Source organism: Ranitomeya imitator, chromosome 4 (assembly GCF_032444005.1).
Source record: "Ranitomeya imitator isolate aRanImi1 chromosome 4, aRanImi1.pri, whole genome shotgun sequence".
In the NCBI taxonomy this organism is placed as follows: Eukaryota; Metazoa; Chordata; class Amphibia; order Anura; family Dendrobatidae; genus Ranitomeya; species Ranitomeya imitator.
In genome coordinates this window covers 283,168,505-283,188,099 of record NC_091285.1, presented here as the reverse complement: position 1 = coordinate 283,188,099, position 19,595 = coordinate 283,168,505, and the positions used below count along the sequence as shown (strand labels likewise).

The 19,595-nt window shown below is 47.4% G+C and overlaps 1 protein-coding gene across 1 annotated transcript in view; it reads right to left on the bottom strand.

The window, feature by feature from the left end:
• The window catches only part of XPOT (exportin for tRNA), a 121,379-nt gene that overhangs the window by 16,211 nt on the left and 85,573 nt on the right, over positions 1 to 19,595 (bottom strand). The window contains exons 18-22 of the mRNA XM_069764695.1: positions 19,204 to 19,489; positions 18,540 to 18,729; positions 4,707 to 4,823; positions 4,512 to 4,627; positions 1,165 to 1,212 (exon numbers count right to left, since the gene is read on the bottom strand). Of these exons, the coding sequence (XP_069620796.1) occupies positions 1,165 to 1,212; positions 4,512 to 4,627; positions 4,707 to 4,823; positions 18,540 to 18,729; positions 19,204 to 19,489 (757 nt within the window). The remainder of the gene's footprint in view (positions 1 to 1,164; positions 1,213 to 4,511; positions 4,628 to 4,706; positions 4,824 to 18,539; positions 18,730 to 19,203; positions 19,490 to 19,595) is intronic.

Genomic DNA, 19,595 nt, shown 5'->3' with positions numbered 1-19,595 from the left:
TATAATTTTTCCATATTTTGGTCCACAGTGTCATGTGAGGTCTTGTTTTTTGCAGGACGAGTTGACGTTTTTATTGGTACCATTTTCGGGCACATGACATTTTTTGATCGCTTTTTATTATGATTGGAAAAAAAAACAAACAGCAATTCATGAATTTCTTTTGGGTGGGGAGTTTATACCGTTCCGCGTTTGGTAAAATTGATAAAGCAGTTTTATTCTTCGGGTCAGTACAATTACAGCCATACCTCATTCATATCATTTTTTTTTATATTTTGGCCCTTTTATACAATAAAAACTATTTTATATAAAAAACTGTCTTTGCATCGCTTTATTCTGAGAGCTATAACTTATTTTTTCGATGATGGCGTCTCATTTTTTGCGGGACAAGATAACGTTTTCAGCGGTACCATGTTTATTTATCTCTCTGATTGCGTGTTATTCCACTTTTTGTTCGGCGGTATGATAAAGCATTTTTTTTACAGTGTTCACTGAAGAGGTTAACTAGTGGGACAGGTTTATAGGTCGGGTCGTTACAAACGCAGGGATACCAAATATGTGTACTTTTACTGTTTTTTTTATTTACATAAAGAAATATATTTGAAGAATAATTTTTTTTATTTAGGAATTTTAAATTATTTTTACACATAATATTTTTTATTTTTAACTTTTCTACATTGTCCCAGGGTGGGACATCACTAGATTACACCTGCTTAAAACACAATCGTTACTTGCGGTGGGCCATCATACTGTATGTGAGGAAGAGCGAGGGAAGGGCACTGTGGTGGCCATGATGCTGTACATTTGGGGACACCGCGGTGGCAATCATACTGTACGTGGGGTGACGGGAAAGGAGGGTAGAAGGGGCTGTGTGGCATTGTGGGGGCAAATTGCACGGAATAATTCACTGTTTGGCATCCTTGTGTGTAGGGCGCATATATCATACTATATGAGGGCTATGAAAGGGATGTCAGTGGGTAAGAACACCAAGTGGTTTTGGTAAGGCCACTATTTCTATGTTCTTGCCGCAATACATGTCCCTCTGTATAAAACCTTGGAGGTATGCCCCTCTCAGACTGAGCTTATGTACCATGACATCACTGAATAAAAAATTATTAAATACATTTAATTTTCAGACTGTTTATGTAAAATAGATCTCAAGCTCACCCTTTTCAGATATATGGTTTTCATCGTAACAGCGCACTCTGACAAAGCCTATATAAAAAATAAAAATAAATTAAAAACAAACAGATTATAGATTATATTATATTAACAACTTTGCAGTCTGAGAAAAAAAAAACCTAATAACCTGAACTAAATCGCAATGTTTCCCTAGAGACATGGCCTAGATCTATTACCTTTTTACTTATCTACTAATTGAATGGTATTAAACTCAAGTACACTAAGGGGACAAAAAAAAATTATCTACCATATTAAATCAGTGTCTTCTATGAAACTGAGCTATACAGGAGTACCAAGGTGGCTGCTGCCATGGCCCCCGGGGAGCAGAGGAGTGCAAGCACCTGCAACCATGCCATTTACATGCCCAACAGCAGCAGACGGAGGTCAGATCCAGGCGCAGCTATTAGGGCTCAGTCAGACGTCAGATTTTCTCATGTACGAGAAAAACGGACCAATTAGTTTGATCAGGTTGTGGTTTGAGAGACAATTTTTCTCATATACAGGGAAAAATAAGAGTTTCTTTACCTTTCTGATAGTCCGTGATAATCACACCTCACTTAGATGTCATCTGAGTGCAGTCTGATTTGTTCATGAAACCAAAGACTTGCATTGCCGATTTCAAGCTAACCCTCAGATCAAAATTGGACAAGTCTGTTTTTGTAAATGGACCACTCGGTTTAAATGAAATTGGACATGTGAACAGCCCCATAGACTATAGCACCCGTATGAGGAAAACATATGTCTGAATAAGCCCTTAGATGCTGGCTCCTGAGCACCCTCCAACCAGCTCCATTACGGATATATCCATCGTGGGGCATTAAAAGTGGTTAAGCATATAACTATTTTATAATGCACAATAATAATACATGGGAGGATGGATGGAATAAGACGGAAGTAAAGAATAGATTGTTTTTCAATCCACCAATGAATATAAATTTAAAATTGAAAAAAAACAGATACGCATCAATAATCTTTGGTTATGAGAATTTTTTTAAGTTCTGCAAGGCGTGATTAAAGGAGTTGTCCAGTACGTTATATTGTTGGCCTATCGGTGGAGGTGTGACAGCCAATCAGCTGTTCTCAGTGCTGGCCAACAGTGAACAATTCCAGTGGGGTACTGCAGATGCACACCTATTCCTATGAATATGCAGGGATGGGCAGTACCCAGCCATAGCCACTACACAGTTTGATGGGCTGTCGTTATTCCACTCAAGCTGATCACTTCTGGATGCTGCCAACAGAACAGCTGGGCTGCCGGGTGTCACACCAATCGGATACTGATTATCTGTACCAATGAAACCTTTGGGACTCAAATTAAAGGGGTTTTACACTAACATTTGACCCTGCTTCATATGTTTTCGATGTTCCGAACAATCAGTTTTCTAATTACATATGCTGCTTTTGTGAGCGCATCTGTGTGGGTCATACATTCCTCTGTCATGCAGGCTCTGCCACTTCAGATCTAAGAACAGGATGAATGAGAAGGGCGCGTCATTGGTGGGGATGGGGTTATACCTTTTAGAGTGAACCTGTCAGCAGTTTGGGCCGATATAAGATTCGGCCATCACCTTTCAGGGCTTATACATAGCATTCCTCCTGATGCTTTGAAGCACGGGCTCCTTCTGCTGAAAAGTGTTGTGATATGCTTTTTACTAACAAGCAGCAGTTGTCAGCTGAAGGGTCTGCACTCCAAAGCTCCTGCAGGACCAAGCAGGGAAGAAGAATGTGATCTGAGCATGCATGCTCAGACTGGTGTCACTCATTGCAAGGTAGCCCTGGCCCCATCAATGACGCAGTCTTCTAATTTCATCCGGTTCACAGATCGGACATAGCAGTGCCTGCATGACAACAGAGGAATATATGACCCACACAGATGCGGTCACGGAAACAGCACAGGTAATAAAAGTACCGTATATAAGAAAACTGATTGTTAGGAAGAGAGTTAGGACAAATAAAAAGGCAGTCAAGTAGTAGTGTAAAACCCCTTTAAAATTCTGGATTACAACCACTTTAGGTTGGGCTACCACAAAATGGCTGCCATGTGTCTAAAAACTACATAGATTTGCAAGTCTATCAACTTTTCAGGATATATGATACATTATCAATAGATAATTTGCAACAGACAATGCCAAGGGTTATTAGAAAAGCATCCAGGCATTTTCTAAACGCAAATATAGAAGTCAGACTGGAAACCCAACTGCACGAGGTGGTGAAAGGTAGATCCTATGAGTAAAGAACCTTTTTAAATTAGCTGCCAGAATGGCCTTTACACATACTGAATGTCTCCTGGTCCTTGGTAAGGAATAAATCCTGTGCCAGTCCTTTTTATTGGCCACACATGAATGTTATACATATAAATGAGAATACCAAAGCAGAAAATGTTTAACTTTTCATTATAGGAGAGACCTTCCAAACCATATAATAATCCAATTTCCGCCCAAAACTTAATCCCATATTCTAGATGGTAATACATTTGCATCATAGGATTTTCTCTCTATTTTCACACACCTTAAAATTTTGTTTGCTTTTGCAGCTGGTACTTGATATTGAGTTCTTCAGCTTGGCTTGCAGCCAAAATGGTCCTTCTGTTCTTTAATGCCCTATACATTTACGTTTCTGAAACCTTTGTCCCGCAACTGCAGACTGTCTTAAAAAAATAAACTGTTCTTGACTCACCATTCTTGGGTCCAGCACTGAATTTCCATTGTCTGCTATTGTCACCAGTGCCGACCTCAATGACAGCAATGCAGCCATTAATAGACCCAAAAGCAGCAGCATAGACTCAGCGTGGAACCCAGAATGGGCAAGTCAAAAACAGATTATATGGGACAGGGATTTTCTGAAATAGGGCAACCTGTCCATTTCTATGCAGTCTCACGCTCTGGTCCCGAGTGCCGGCAGCAGCGCCAGGTATTGATGCGCGAGTTTCTCGCATCGCACTCGCAAGTGTGACTCTGCCTAATATGCTGTAATATGCTAACTGTGGCCCAAGTGCATTAAGTTATATTTATCAACATTAATCTTCATATGCCATGTTTTTACCTAGACTTCTTATCTTAGATTGTTCTGTATTATACAGTCAAGCTCCGTTTTAATTCTGCTACAAAGTTGTGTCATCAGCAAAGACTGAAACGTTACAATTAATTGGGCATAGCACTGATCCTTGTGGTATGTACAATTTTAGAACCACTTTTGTCCCATAACCTGTTTTTAACCTATATAGTGTCCCCTAGTCCCCACGTTTGTTCGACACTACTCCAAGTAGTAATATGCAGTGTCATTACTGTGGTATCTTTACTAAACATGGCTGGCCTGCATTAGTCATAACTTACCAATATGGTTTGGGCATCTGCAAGGTCAAAGGTAGGCTTCAATGGAGCAAGGAAGCAAGCAGGGACAATGTGCTTGTAGACAAAATCTGCAAAGCCAACCAGTCCATCTTTGCCACCTACAGAAGACAGAAGTTCTTTGTTGAATACTTCAACAAAATGAAACAAAACTCAACTGTCTCAAGTCCAAGATCTTACCCCAAAGCTCAACCAGCTTGGAAAGGATGATGAAACAGGTCTTTTGAGCAATGGGGTCCGGGTAGTCTACAGCCCCCTGAATTACTGTGAATAAAACACGTTCCACATTCTCAGCACCTGTACACAAAAGAGAAAGGAAATGGTTAAGGAAAAGGGTTTTATCTTCTCATGTAAATAGACCACACCTAACCGTAAAGCCAGATTGTTCAAGCACCTGACACATTAAATATAGCTGATTACCTACAGAAGTAATGTTCACATCTTATCTACACAGAAGGGGAAATAGTGAACTGACCAAGGTAAATAGACGCAAAAACAATAGTATAAAGCATGACTGCCAGATTACTAACGGTGCCCATATACAGGACATTCCTGAATCTGATCCAACTGAAAACCACCCCGACCAACTCCACCATCTACAGAGTGTGAGGACAAATGGTCACGTTTTCAACGCGGAGAGCGGAAAATAGGGATCTTTGTGTTCTCACCGTAAAATCCTTTTCTCCGAGCCAATCATTGGGGGACACAAACCGTGGGTGTATGCTGCTGCCACTAGGCGGCAGACACTAAGGGATACAAAGAAAGTTAGCTCCTCGCCTGCAGTATACACCCTCCTGCTGGCTCTCAGCTAACCAGTTCGGTGCAAAAGCAGTTAGGAGATCAATAACATATAGAGCGTATAGCATGTCAGATTATAAAAAAACAAGCATAAGCTAATAACAGGGTGGGATCTCTGTCCCCCAATGATTGGCTCGGAGAAAAGGATTTTACGGTGAGTACACAAAAATCCCTATTTCTCCTTCGCCTCATTGGGGGACACAGACCGTGGGACGTCCCAAAGCAGTCCCTGGGTGGGGACAACAATAGATCAGGCCCTGTGTAACCGCTACTTACAAGTGCGCCACCACGGCCTGCAGAGTCCGCCTGCCCAGACTCACATCTGTGGATGTGTGGGAATTATAGTGCTTCAAGAATGCATGCGGACTGGACGAATCCGCAAGCTTGCAGGCGTGCCCTGCCGACGCCTGGTGCCTAGAACCCTCGATAGACAGGGAGATAGGCTGACATCTAGCACGGACATCTAGCACGGAAGGACTCCTGGATGGTGAAACGAATTCACCATGTTATCATGGCCGATGAAACGGCTAAACCCTTCCTGAAAATGTCAGGAAGCCTTCCTCTACCATCAGGAAGCCCAAAAAGCGTCCAACCTTCGGAAGGACGCCGTCCTCGAGACGTACCTACTCAGAGCACTCACTTCGTCCAGAATATGGGGAATTCATTCAATTTTGTGGACTGGTGCTAAAAGAGATGAGAGAAGGACTATGCCCTCATAACAGTGATAATACAGTACCACCTTGGTAACAAGGGATGGGGATGGCCTGAGGACAACCTTGCCTCGAAGGTAATAAGGGAAAAAAGTCTGAAAGAGCAGAGCAGTTAGCTCCGAAGACTCGTCAGAGTGAGGATATCGCAGAGGAAAAAGGGGGCGACTTTTCCTGATAGTAAAGTCTGCCCGGATGAAAAGGAGCCTACTGTAAGGCTCCTAGGACTAATAAGGTCCCAATGATCCAACGGTATGCGATAGGGAAGAACTACGTGTGAAAACTCCCTGTGAGAAAGTACCTACTTGCAATTTTGCTGCGACAAGGCGGGAAGATACTAGCTCCGCAAACAAAAAAACGGACGTGGTGAGTGCGGATCTCTGAGGATCACTGGGGCCCCTTTCTGCTTCCGAAAGGCTTTCGGAAGTAGTGGAAGGGGAGTTATGGAAACTGGTACCACGGCAGAAACAGAGCATGGAGTGCGATGGCTCTTGGATCTCGAGGCCGAACCACGAACTCGAGTACATTGGCCTTCAGTCTGGACGTCATCCGACCTAGAACTGGAGAGCTCCAGTGAAGGCAGATCTGGTGGAAGACTTCAGGGTGAAGTTCCCACTGACTTGAGGCGGAACCCTGATGGCTGAATTTGTTTGCCGTCCAGAGTTCTACTTCTGGGATATATACTGCCGATATCACCGAATGATAGATCTCGGCCCACCAGAGAATATGAGGTACCTTGGTCATGGCACCTGACCGTGGGTACCTGCTAGATGATTGACGTATGGCACCGCCGTGGCATTGTCCAATTGAATTCGGATAGGGTGACCTGCCAGAAGGCAGTGGACCTGCTGTAGGACTACCGTTCGGATCTCCAGAACAATGATAGGGAGAAGAAGCCTTGCATTGGTAGTTACTAATAACCATTGAACCGGGAGAAAAAAAAGCCATGGATGAAGAAGGAGCTCAGACTATCGTCTGAAAGTCTGTTTGCCTAGCTGAAAACGAGCGGAGTGAAGGAAACCGCTTCCATTGTCGTCACCATTTTTCCTCAGAACTCTCCTAGCAAATCGAATGAAATGAGGGGGTGAATAATCAAGTTCTCAGAACTCTCCTTGCGCGAGCTCCCTGTTGAAGGGCCATGACCTTGTCTGGAGGGAGAACTACCATCCTTGTGGAAGTGTGCAGGACCATCCTCAAAAAGGATATCTGCTGGGTTGGAAATGAGGAGAACTTGTCTAAGTGTAGCTGCCAGCCCAGGAGAGAGGGTATCGCAAGTGATATAGACAACTCACCGTAGTCCTGGAAGGGCGGCTAGATAGTCGACCAAACAAGGCAGGACGAGCACGCCTCTAGGGTGCAAGAGAAACATGACATCCGCCATGACCCGTGTGAACCCTCTGGGTGCGGAAGCAAGGCCGAAAGACAAGGTTGTGACTTGAAAATGCTGTTCACGAATGGAAAGGCGAAGGAATGTTTGAAGAGGTTAAGCATCCCGAATGTCGATGGATGCCAGAAACTGCACCTTTTTTCTGTTGAAGTAATGGCTAAGCGGAGGAACTCCATCCGAAGAAGGAGGACCTTGTCAAAGGTTGTTAGAAGTTTGAGGTCCAGGGTCGGTCTTACTTTTCGTTCCCCTTTTTTGGAACCAAGATCCCTTAGATTTAGACTGTGCTGGACAATCCTTATACAATCCTTTGTCAGTCTCTCGCTCAAAAGATTTGATTGGCCAGTTGTTACTGGTGTCAAAGTAGTTAAGGTCTCCCGCCAGGAGACCATTGCTCTAGCAATCCATGCGGCGGCTAGGGAGAATAGAGCGCAGAACCGAAGCCGCAAGGCGAAATGAACCAGATTTGTTATCTGACAGTCCGTGGTATTTTTAATTGATGATCCCTCGGGTAGGGATACTGGTAGGCATACCACAGGAGATTCTACCCGGTTAATCTGCCCCGTGGCAGAATGTGCGGCTGCATCCAGCAGGTCATAGTCTCTAGCCATCGCCGCTCTCTTTTGGCGGTGCAGAGATAAAAATTAGGAACCCTCGATCCATCAACCTCTTAACAGGGAAGTGGAGAGGAATTGTCCGCCTTCTTGCATCATCCGCTAAATAGTGGTGATGCAGAGGGGGGTGCTCGTACGCCAAAAAGGGTGCCTCTGTACATCCGCAGAGTTCAGGTCCCCGGGTGTACAGGACAGGTAGTCTGGCATTAGACCTGGATGCAGAAGAGGAAACATGGAGGCGACACTCCGTGTGTTCGTCTGTTCATGGTGTGGGGAGATCGGTGCCCTTTAGAGGACCCGTCACCCTTCAAAATCAGGTCAGGCATGGCATCCCACGTAGAGGCTTCTGTCCAGTGAATCGCATATCCGAACTGAATGGCAAATGCTCTACGAGGGAGTTTAGTCTCCTTATGAGGGACACTGCGTAGTCTAGAGCAGAACCAGAGTCTTCGTCAATGTACCGAGATTGGTTACTCTTCTCTGAAGCTCTGGCAAGTTCAGGCAATATTCAATCCATATTCAGAGCCTTATTGTCATCAAATCATTGGTGAGGGAGCAGGAGACGAAAACTTACGTTTTCTAGATGCCTGTATGTTTCTAGACACCTGTACGTTTCTAGATACTTGCGGCCCCTGCTAGCCGTCGGCTCCCATGTAGGATAGGGACCATGTATATCGGTCCTGCGAGCACTCCGAGCCACAGAGGGTACACGGAGGGATTCAATCTCTTGGTCAGAGAACCATGGATTGCGGTCAGTGACGAAGTCCACTGAGGGGAACTAGAGGATAAGCTGGGGTCGGCGGCGGAGGGCTCCTTGGATTGATCATGCGCCCTTAAGACCAGGGAATACCGGTCATGCGCCTTTAAGACCAGGGAATACCGGTCATACGCCTTTAAGAACAGAGAATACTGGTCATACGCCTTTAAGACCAGGGAATACTGGTCATGCGCCTTTAAGACGAGGCGCCTTTAAGAACAGAGAATACTGGTCATGCGCCTTTAAGACCAGGGAATATTGGTCATTCGCCTTTTTAAGACCAGGGAATACTGGTCATGCGCCCTTAAGACCAGGCGCCTTTAAGAACAGAGAATACTGGTCAGGCGCCTTTAAGACCAGGGAATATTGGTAATTCGCCTTTAAGACCAGGGAATACTGGTCATACGCCTATAAGAACAGAGAATACTGGACATGCGCCTTTAAGACCAGAGAATACTGGACATGCGCTTTAAAAGATCAAGGAATTCTTGTCATATGCCTTTAAGACCAGGGAATACTGGTCGTGTGCCTTTAGGAGCAGGGAATACTGGTCGTGTGCCTTTAAGACCAGGTACTTCCTTACCCAGGTACTGATGTTTAATGCAAAAATACTGTCACCCCAGTGTGAGCTGGCCGGGTGGACCAAGATGGCCACCGGGAGTTGCAGAGTTGATAAAATCTTGCAGAGAGCGATAAGCGCCAATTCGGGGGGCGGAACCACGGACACAATGTTGAATAGGCCCAAGCCGGGGCCTAAATTTCTGTAGCCGGCGGGCGACACCAGCGGGGCGTTCCAGGCAAGAATTCCAGGATGCGGCCTACACATCGGCCGATGCTGGGGGCTAAATTTTTGCAGCCGGCCGGAGCGTTACCTCGCAGAGGTGGGCCACAGGAAAGTGGCTGAGACTGACTGTCTGGATCTCCTCTGAAGATGGATCCACTCACCATTGATGCGCGTCCCGGCATGGAGCCGCCGTGGATGTGGGTTTCAGCGCTGTTCTGTGCAGCGTGGACAGTGCAGGGATAAGCCTCAATCCATCATCCCTTTGTTAGGGAGGTGGAGAGGAACCGTCCGCCTCCTTGTGCCATCCGCTTTCACAGTGGTGGGACAGTGGGGGCTGCTCGGACGCCATAGAGAGGGCCTCAGTACATCCATGGAATTCAGTCCGGGTGGACAGGGCCAGTTGTCCGGCATTAGGCCTGGCTCCAGGAGAGGATACATGGAGGCGACACTCCATGTGGTCGCCTGCTGCTGGTGTGGGGAGATCGGGACCATGAAGGAACCGTCGCCCCTGAAGTGAGCTAAGGCATGGCTTCCCACGTCGCAGGAGAGGGTACGGGGAGGTATACTCGCCGTGCTCGCCTGTTGATGGTTCGGGGGAGATCAGAACCTTGAAAGGAACCGTCGCCCCCTTCACTCCGTTAATTAAAAAATAAAAAATTTACAGAAAAGTAAAAAAAAAATATTAACATTGGGGTTTGAAACAGACCTGTGTGCCTCCTACAGACACTAAGCAAGAACTGGTTAGCTGGGGGCCAGCAGGAGGGTGTATACTGCAGGGGAGGAGCTAACTTTCTTTGTATCACTTAGTGTCAGCCTCCTAGTGGCAGCAGCATACACCCACGATCTGTGTCCCCCAATGAGGCGAAGGAGAAAAGACATTTCCAGACAGCTCTGATGGCAGTAGGAATACTATTCTATATCTATCGAAATATCTAAATAGGAGATATTTTGTTTAATGCCCAGTGTGAACATACTACTAGCGATGAGCGAGTGTGCTCGCTACTAGAGTTTCTCCACGCAAATCATGCAGCTGCTCATTCTTTGTGCAGAATCGCGGCGATTCCATGCACATAGGAATGCACTGATCTGCTTACTTTCCACATGGGGCTATGCCCACTATGCGGGAAATAAGCGGATCATGTGCAGTGGTACCCGGGTCTGGAGGAGAGGAGACTCTCCTCCAGGACCTTGGGAACCATATTTCTGTTAAAAAATATATATATTGATATCCTTACCTTCCGATGGCCTCCGGAGTCCTCCTGCCTCTCAGCGGTGCACGTGGCCGCTTCTGTTCCCAGGGATGCATTGCGTGAAGGACCTGGGATGACGTCGCGATCACGCGACGTCAGAAAGGTCCTTAGCGCAATGCATTACTTGGGAACGGAAGCCGCCAGGAGCGCCGCTGACGAGATCGGGGGCTGTTGGACGGTGAGAACTTTTTTTAAAATTATTTAACATGCTGCATAAGTAGCATCAAAAGTAAAATGTTGGTCACTCTTGTCAAGCACTATGCTTGACAAGTGTGACCATCCTGTCAATCAGTTTTCCAAGCGATGCTACAGATTGCTCGGAAAACGCTAGAATTCTGCAAGCTAATTACGCTTGCAAAATGCTAGTGTTTAGCAGGAAAACGCATGCAAATTCTGCATGCGTTATACCCAAGGCAGGGAGTTAAAGAATATCTGTGTCAAGTCTGCAACGTGTGCACATAGCCTAAATGTTACAGTTTGCACATGACAAATGTCTAAACCGGAGTGTTCAGCTTTGTGACTTTTCTTCTGCATATCAAAAGGAAGAGAAGACTGAACAACTGTCTACACCAAGACCGTAACGGATAATCTAATCAGCCTCAGAGTTTGTGTTAGCAAATGAGGGAAAAATTGTATAAAAACAGGATTTTTGGTTGCTTACCGTAAAATCTGTTTCTCGGAGCCTTCATTGGGGGACACAGGAACCATGGGTGTATGATGCTGACACTATGCAAATAAAAAAGTTAGCTCCTCCTCTGCAGTGTACACCCTACCGACAGGAAGTAGGATATTCAGTTAGTGAGAAAGCAGTAGGAGAAGCAACATGTAAAAGAGAAAGAATAATAATATAATAAACTATCTACATAGCGCCAACAAATTCCACGGCGCTCCATAGATTAACAGTTTCAAACACTCAAAGAGTGTTCAAAGAACTCAAACGTATACAGTAAACAGAGCTGTTCAACTTGGGAGGGTGCTGTGTCCCCCAATGAAGGCTCCGAGAAACAGATTTTACGGTAAGCAACCAAAAATCCTGTTTTCTCTATCGCCTTTCATTGGGGGACACAGGAACCATGGGACGTCCCAAAGCAGTCCCTGGGGTGGGAAAAACAGACTTCCATCAGGTCCGAGGACTCACCACTGCTGCCTGCAGGATCCTTCTGCCCAGGCTGGAGTCCGCCGTAGTTCGGCGAAACGTGTGGATGGAAGACCAGGTTGCCGCTTTGCAAAGCCGTCGGCAAAAGCCCCGTGACGTACCGCACTAGAAGCGCCGACTGCCCGGGTAGAGGGAGCCTTATCTCAGGAGGGGGCACTCTTGTTCTTGACCCGGTAAGCTTCCAAAGTTGCCGTTCTGATAGAGCGAGCAATAGTCGCCTTGGAAACCGGCAGGCCTCTACGCACGCCATCAGGGATGGCGAAAAGAGAATCCATCTTTCGGAAAGCGGCTGTGCTAGCCAGGGAGATCCTCACTGCCCTGACGAGGCCCAGCCTGTTCAACGATCGCTCCAGAGGATGAGTCGGAGCTGGACAAAGGAAAGGTAGAACGATGTCCTCGTTGAGGTGGAAAGATGAAAACCACCTCAAGAAAGGAAGGAAGGCAGGCGGAGGCCTGGGACCACCTTGTCCTGGTGGAAAATCAAGAAAGGAGGTCGGCAAGAAATGGCCGCCAACTCGAAAACGCGGCGGATCGAAGAGATGCACCTGAGAAAAGCCACCTTCCGAGATAGAACTGACAGGGGAAAACTCCCTGAGAGGCTCAAAGGGGGAACCCCTAAGAACAACCAACACAACCTTTAAAACCCATGAATCCACAGAGGCCCTGTACGGAGGGACAGTGTGGGCTACTCCTTGAAGGAAGGTCGTAACCTGTGGCTGAGAAGAAAATGCCTTCTAAAAGGGAAGAAGAGCGCAGGAACCTGGCCCTTTATGGAACTGAGAGCGAAGCCCGAATCCAGTCCTGCCTGAAGGAAAACCAAATGGAAGGCAGGGAAAAAGGACATAGGTGAAAAGCGGTTGGGCTCGCATCAACGAAAGTATGCCCTCCAGGTAGGATAGTAAATCCTGCAAGAAGACGAAGGCTTCCCAGCCTGGATTATAGAGAGGCTCATCTGGGCCGAAAGGCAGGACCGCTCTTAGAACTGTGGAGTCCACAGCCACACCGTTAAACTGAGCGACCGATAATTCGGGTGGCAGATCGGACCCTGAGACAGCAGATCGGGTCCGTTTGGAAGGCACCAGGGGTGTCCGCGAGAAGATTGACGATGTCTGCAGACCAAGACCTCCTGGGCCAATCCAGGACGATCAGAATGACCGGCACCCATCCCGCCTTGATCTTTTTCGACAGCTTGGAAAGCAAGGGAAGGCGTGGGAACCGATAGGGGAGCACGAACTGCGACCAAGGAATGGCCAGAGTGACAACACCACTGTGATGATCACGGGGCCCTGGGCTCACCCGAGGGACCTTCCTGTTCAATCGGGACGCCATGAGGTCCACCTCTGGAGTCCCCCATCGAAGGGCAATCCGATAGGAAAACTCCTGAAGTACCATTCCCCTGCCCCTGGTGGTAGACATATGCCACTGCTGTGTCATTGTCTGTCTGGATTCGAATTAGCAGGCTGCTGAGAATCCTTACCCAGTGAAGGAAAGACAGAAAGATGATTCGGAACTCGAGGACATTGATCGGCCAAGAGGACTCCTGCGCCGACCAACAACCCTGAAAGAACAGGAGACAAAGCCCCGCGCCTCCGCCGAGCGGGCTGGCGTCCATCGTCACCACCTGCCAGGGAACTGGAAGGAAGGATATGCTGTGAAGGATCTACTCTGGGATAAGAGAAGTGACCTCGGCCACCAGTCGAGGAACCGTTTGACCCGGGAGAAAGCCGGATCGGACGATGCAGGAAAAAGACAGATCTGTCCCCTGTGATAGGATAGCCTGCTGAAGAAGTCTTGAATGAAACGGGCGAAGGGAAAATTGCTTCCGATGTTGCAACCAACCTCCTTAGGGCCTTTAAGGCCCGTCGGAAAGGAGGGGAGCCGAAAACCCTGGAGCAAGCGAACTTCCTGACAAAGGAGGGATATCCTGTCTTCGGGAAGGAAGACTCTGGTCCGACAAGTATCGAAGAACATGCCCGGAGATACGAGGTGCTGAACAAGACGGAACTTCTTCCTGTTGACGAGCCACCCGCAACGGCTAGAATGTCGGGAAAGATGGATAGACTTTCGGGAGCCTGAAACCGAAATTCCTGAGCCTCCATGGAAGAGATTACTGAACGAGGGAATATCATCCTGAAGTGTCTCCGACGAAACTTCCTCTTCAGCAGATTGAGATCCGGACTGGGACGAACATTGTTGTCCGCTGTCAGTACAAAAAGATTCGAAGAGAAGCCTGTGAACCGTTGAACCGTTCCAGTTCTGGGACGGGAACGATTACCCCGGATTAAGGAGGGAAAAAATGGCTGTAAAGAAACCCGGGACTAGAGTGGGGTCTCTTGGAGGTTGGGATTCGAAGAAAACGATCCCAGGACCGTGAAATGAAGATTTTGTATCTAGAGGATACAAGTGCCCTGGCCCATGCGTCCTCTACTGAGGAGACCCAGACGTCCCTGAGGAACAGGAGATGGTTGCCCAGCCTGAGAAACGGGCTGGGGTCTAGTCGTGGGTCATGCCTAGGTGGAACTTCCAGTCCTGGATAATCCGCCTTAGGAGTAGCAGGCACGCCAGGAAAGAGTGAGACGAAGAATACCATCTTCTCTTAACGTGCCTGTGGCCTCTGCTGTTGCGAAGAGGAATCTGATGCCCCGAAACTACGAAAAAGGTCGAAAAGACCGAAGTAGCCGCCTAAGGGGAAGTGGGCGAGGTCTGGAGAAGGGGACTGGTGCCGCCAGTGGCGTCCTTAATAATTTGGTCCAGCTTGGAACCGAAAGGACGTGAACTTTGAAAAGGCAGGCTCGTAAGGGGCTTCTTTGATGACTCTTGAGCCAAACAGTGCGACGGCTGGCAACAACATCACTGGGCGCCTGTGCGGCAGAAGACGCGACGTCCAGGGAACAAATTATTCCCCTGCGTGAGTAATCTGGGTGGCAAGTTCCGCCAGCCGGCCTGATGGAGCTCCAGCTTGAATGCCCCAACGGAGTTGTTTAGCCCCTCAGATACAGACTTTGAAACCCAAGTAGAAGCCAAAGCCGGGCATTGGGATGATGCGGCAGTTTCGAAAGCCGACTTCACGAAGGATTCCATGATCCAATCGATGGAATCTTTCAGAGCCGCCCCACCGGACAGCATAAGGACTGTGTTGGTGGCAAGTCTAGCAGCCGACGGATTCACAGGGGGAGAGGTCGTTCTCTAACGCCTCTCAATCCGGTTGGCAATGAGATCTGGAGGAAAGATTATGAGACTCCAAGACGCTTGTCTCTTTGAGAACGTCTGGTCGAATTCGCTCTCTCTCTGGCCAGAAGCTCCTCGAATTCAGGATGAGGAGCCAATACCTTGGGAGGTAGTTTAGACCGTCTAAACGAAACTGCCTGATCTGCGGGTTTCGTAGAGGAATTTTTGATGCCACAGGTCTGATTGGTCGCTCCAATGAGGCTTTGAACCATATCCCTCATGTTAGCGATTTGGTTCGAGTCCGGCCCCAAATTATCCTCCGAAGGCGCATCAGAGAAAGCCTCGCCTGACTCCAGGGGGAAAGACCAGGGGGAAGTCGACCACAGAGAAGGACCGTGGGGCGATGTAAACCAAGAAGAGAACTCAGACCGGCGTTCCTGTCTTGATCTTTCGCGGCCTGTATTAGAAGTCTCGGACGGAGCTTCTTGCGACCCGCTGGCTACTACGGAAGTCTGCAGGGGCAACCGATCTAGCACGGACACAAGGGTCTGGGACACCCGTGTGAGATCCGCTACTGATAGAGACAGAGAGGAAGGGGACTTTGCTCTGAGGCGGAGTGGCAGGGGGGGGGGGGGGAGGGGGGGTCCTGGGCGGTGAGCATAATGTGGATTGCTGCAGGCCTGCCTGAGAAAAGGTAGGAGGCCGGAAGCGACCTCCCGTAAAAATAGACCGAACGGGTCCGAGGAAAAATTCAGAAGGGAAGAGTATCAGTCTGCGGTGCAGAGCTACTCACGGCAGACGCTGCGATGGGCATAAGGCGAACACGCAAAGTGTTAGACTAAGGCAGAAGAGGGAGGACAAAAGCGACTTCCTTTAAGATTAGACATGGCGATGAAGAAGCCAGAAGGTTAGTACTCACGACAGGTGATGGATGGAAAGCTGCACCTCATGATGTGGATGGTCCTTAACGCAGGGGTGCAGGCAGACAGAGCAGACTTCTGGGACACTCTTCTGTCTGGGACCGGCTGCAATGCTGAGCCGCAAGGGATGAGGACGCCAGGCTATGCGCTTTGAGGAGCCAGCGCAAGGCGGTCCTGGTGCCGAAAAACCACTTCAGGGGCGCAGGAGAAAGTGGGCGGGGCTAACCACCAGGATGGCGCTGGTGGGCGGAGCTCACCGACTTGAACCAGTCGGGCGGGAGAAAAGCCCGCCTGATGTGAAGGAGGAAGTGGCGGAGTCGCGGCCGGAAGTAGGCCCCGGGAGAAGCCGGGGCCTAAATTAGAGGCCGGCGTCCACCGGTGCAAGACCGCGGCGCCGGAGCTGTGCGCCGCGGGTAGGAAGCGGCGCGGCAGCCTGGGACAAAGGCATCGCGGCCGCAGAGAGAGGCCGGAGAAGCGCGGCTGCAGGGGCCGAAGCGGCGCGGCGGCCTGCAAATGCCACCGCGCTGGCACAGATGGCAGGGGAGCCGCCGCGCTGGCACAGATGGCGCTAAGGGCGGCCGGAATCATACGGTCGCAGGGGCCAGAAGCGGCGCGGTAGCCTGTAAAGGCCGCTGCGCCGGAACAGGAGGCAGAACGGCCGCAGCTATGGAAGCGGCGCGGCAGACGGAAAAGCACGGCTGCCGCGCGGTAAAGGGATCTCGGCCCGTGCGCGCAGAAAAAAAGGCCCCTGCAACTGCGTGCAGCTGCCCGTGCAACGGGCGATGACCAGTGGGATCCCCCCCTTAGAAGATCTGTATGGGGTGGGATGGAATGGGGAAAATACTCACCTTACTCACCTTAACCCCTTAGTGACCGAGCCAAATTTTTGAAATCTGACCAGTGTCACTTAATGTGGTAATAACTCTGCAACGCTTCAACAAATCCCAGTGATTTTGAGATTGTTTTTTCGTGACACATTATACTTTATGATAATGGTAAATTTAGTTCAACATTTTTTGTGTTTATTTATAAAAAATATTAAAAATTTGAGAAAAATGTTAAAAAATTAGCAATTTTCTAAATTTGAATGATTATCCCTTTAATCCAGATAGTCATACAACAGCAAACTATTAATAAATAACATTTCCCACATGTCTGCTTTACATCAGCATCATTTGTAAAATGTTATTTTATTTTGTTAGCATTTTAGGAGGTTTAAAAATGTAGCAGCAATTTTTCATTTTTTCAAAGAAATTTACCACATTTATTTTTTTAGGGACTTATCCATGTTTGAAGTGACTTTAGGGGTCCCATATATTGGGAAACCCCCAAACGTGATACCATTTTAAAAACAGCACCCCTAAACATATTGAAATCTGCTGTCAGGTAGTTTATTAACCCTTCAGGTGCTTTACAGGAATTAATGCAAAGTGGCATGACAGAAATGAAAATGTGTATATTTACCACCTAAATGTTGCTAACTTCTAAACAGATTACTACAGCAGTCAGACTCTAAGGCCGCTATTTGGTCATGAATTGCCATGGCAAACATCAGGACAACAAAATCATAATCTGAGGGCACCAATTGGGATAAAGAAGAAGCCCCCACACTCTGTTAACCATTTATAATGATGTAGTCACTATTGACAGCAGCATCTAAGGGGTTAAACAGATTTAGAAGGTGCAAATACTGATCGTGGCTGATACAGCAAGTTGTCAGCTATAGTGTACAACCAACAGATGCTGGATTATCATCTGTATGGGGAGGCTATTCTCTTATATCTCAGGTCAGTTAAAAGACGTATTGGCGGTCATTAAGGGGTTAAATATCCCACGTCGTTACTAACCTGAAGAGAAATGAGACGTCCAGGGAGCTGATGGACGTCCTCGTCTCCGCAACCGACAGGCTCTGGTGGGCGAGTGGGTGGGGGACGGAGCCAGGATCGGACTTCTAAGCACGCTTGTGTGCTAGGATCTTGGTCCTGGTGAGGGATCTATGAGGATACGGGGTGGCAGTACACGCCGTACTCATAGTCCGCACTGTGGGACTACAGGTGTGACTGTTCACCCTGTATCCCTCCGGAAAAACCTGAAAAGAAACGACGCACATTGAGGTAGATAAGGGTCTAATGAAAGACCCGTGTCCACCTCCTACTGACACTAAGCTAAACTGAATATCCAACTTCCTGTCGGTAGGGTGTACACTGCAGAGGAGGAGCTAACTTTTTTCTTTGCATAGTGTCAGCCTCCTAGTGGCAGCAGCATACACCCATGGTTCATGTGTCCCCCAATGAAAGACGATAGAGAAAAGGGAAGAACTGCAGATAAATACAAGAATAGGTTTATTGACATGTCAAATTCATGTCACATTACCAGAAGAAAAAAAAATGTTATTAAATGTTATTTAAAAACGGAAATTTGTCATGGAATGAGGCACAAAATTAGCACAAAAATAAGCTGAGGACCGAGTCTTACCCTGATTGGCTATAACTTCATTCATCCCACTACCAGTGACTGTTTGCAGAAAGGCAAAGTAGCTCCTACGTAGCATTTGCTTATCAAGTGCAGCAGACTGGTCGTTCTCTTCAGATGGGCGGACGAGCACCTCAAATATGGCATGAAGTAGGGGCATAAAGACTTGCTGAAGAAAAGGCGACACTTGTGCCTAAAGACAGAAGGTGGAAACATCAAAATAATAAGAATAAGATCTGCAGTATTTTCATATTAAGTGACACCAAGAACTTGATACTTGGCAATCTCAATGACTACTTCTTAACGCCAATGTGAGGTGGTCAGGGAATATTTTCTTGAAAACAGTATTTGATACCATATGTCAACCCTCCTAATATATTTTAGATGAACCTAAACATGCAACTGTTTTCTTCTGAGGATGGTCTGTTCATAGTACTCTACTTCATCAACATTGGATATTTTGATATCAGCAAGTTAGATCTCCTCAATAAGAATTCGCATCAGCGATTGCCAAACTAGATTTACAAATGGGTTGCAATATATACGGACAATGATGGATGTGTATAATGTGCTAAATAAACAATGCAATTTGCAAACTAGATTTGTAAAGAACTAGATGTGAAATGACGGAAGGTAAATTTGTACAAGTCCTTTTCTATAAATTTACCTTGAACTTTGCTGTAATTTGGTTTATTAAAGGAATGAATTCTTGCAGATCCTTTGCTTCACAGTCTTTTAGCATGTGCTCTGAAGCCATAGGGATAAAAGGAAGCACTTCTTCCTCCAAGCAGATGATCATACGGTGCAGGAAGGTGCGAACACCTCCTCTGAGGATTTCCTTTTGGACAGGACAACTCAGAGCAGGCAGAAAACTTTGTAAACAGTCCAAATAGACTCCAGAGCAGCCACACTGCTTTACTGTCTGCTTATTGCTAAAAGCTTTACTGGTACGACTACAGGGAATAGAAGGAAAAACCATCAGAACCAGCACCTCGTTACAAAAACTGCATTGCAAAAATACACTAGAGTGTAAATATTCAACCCTATGGTGACAAGTGT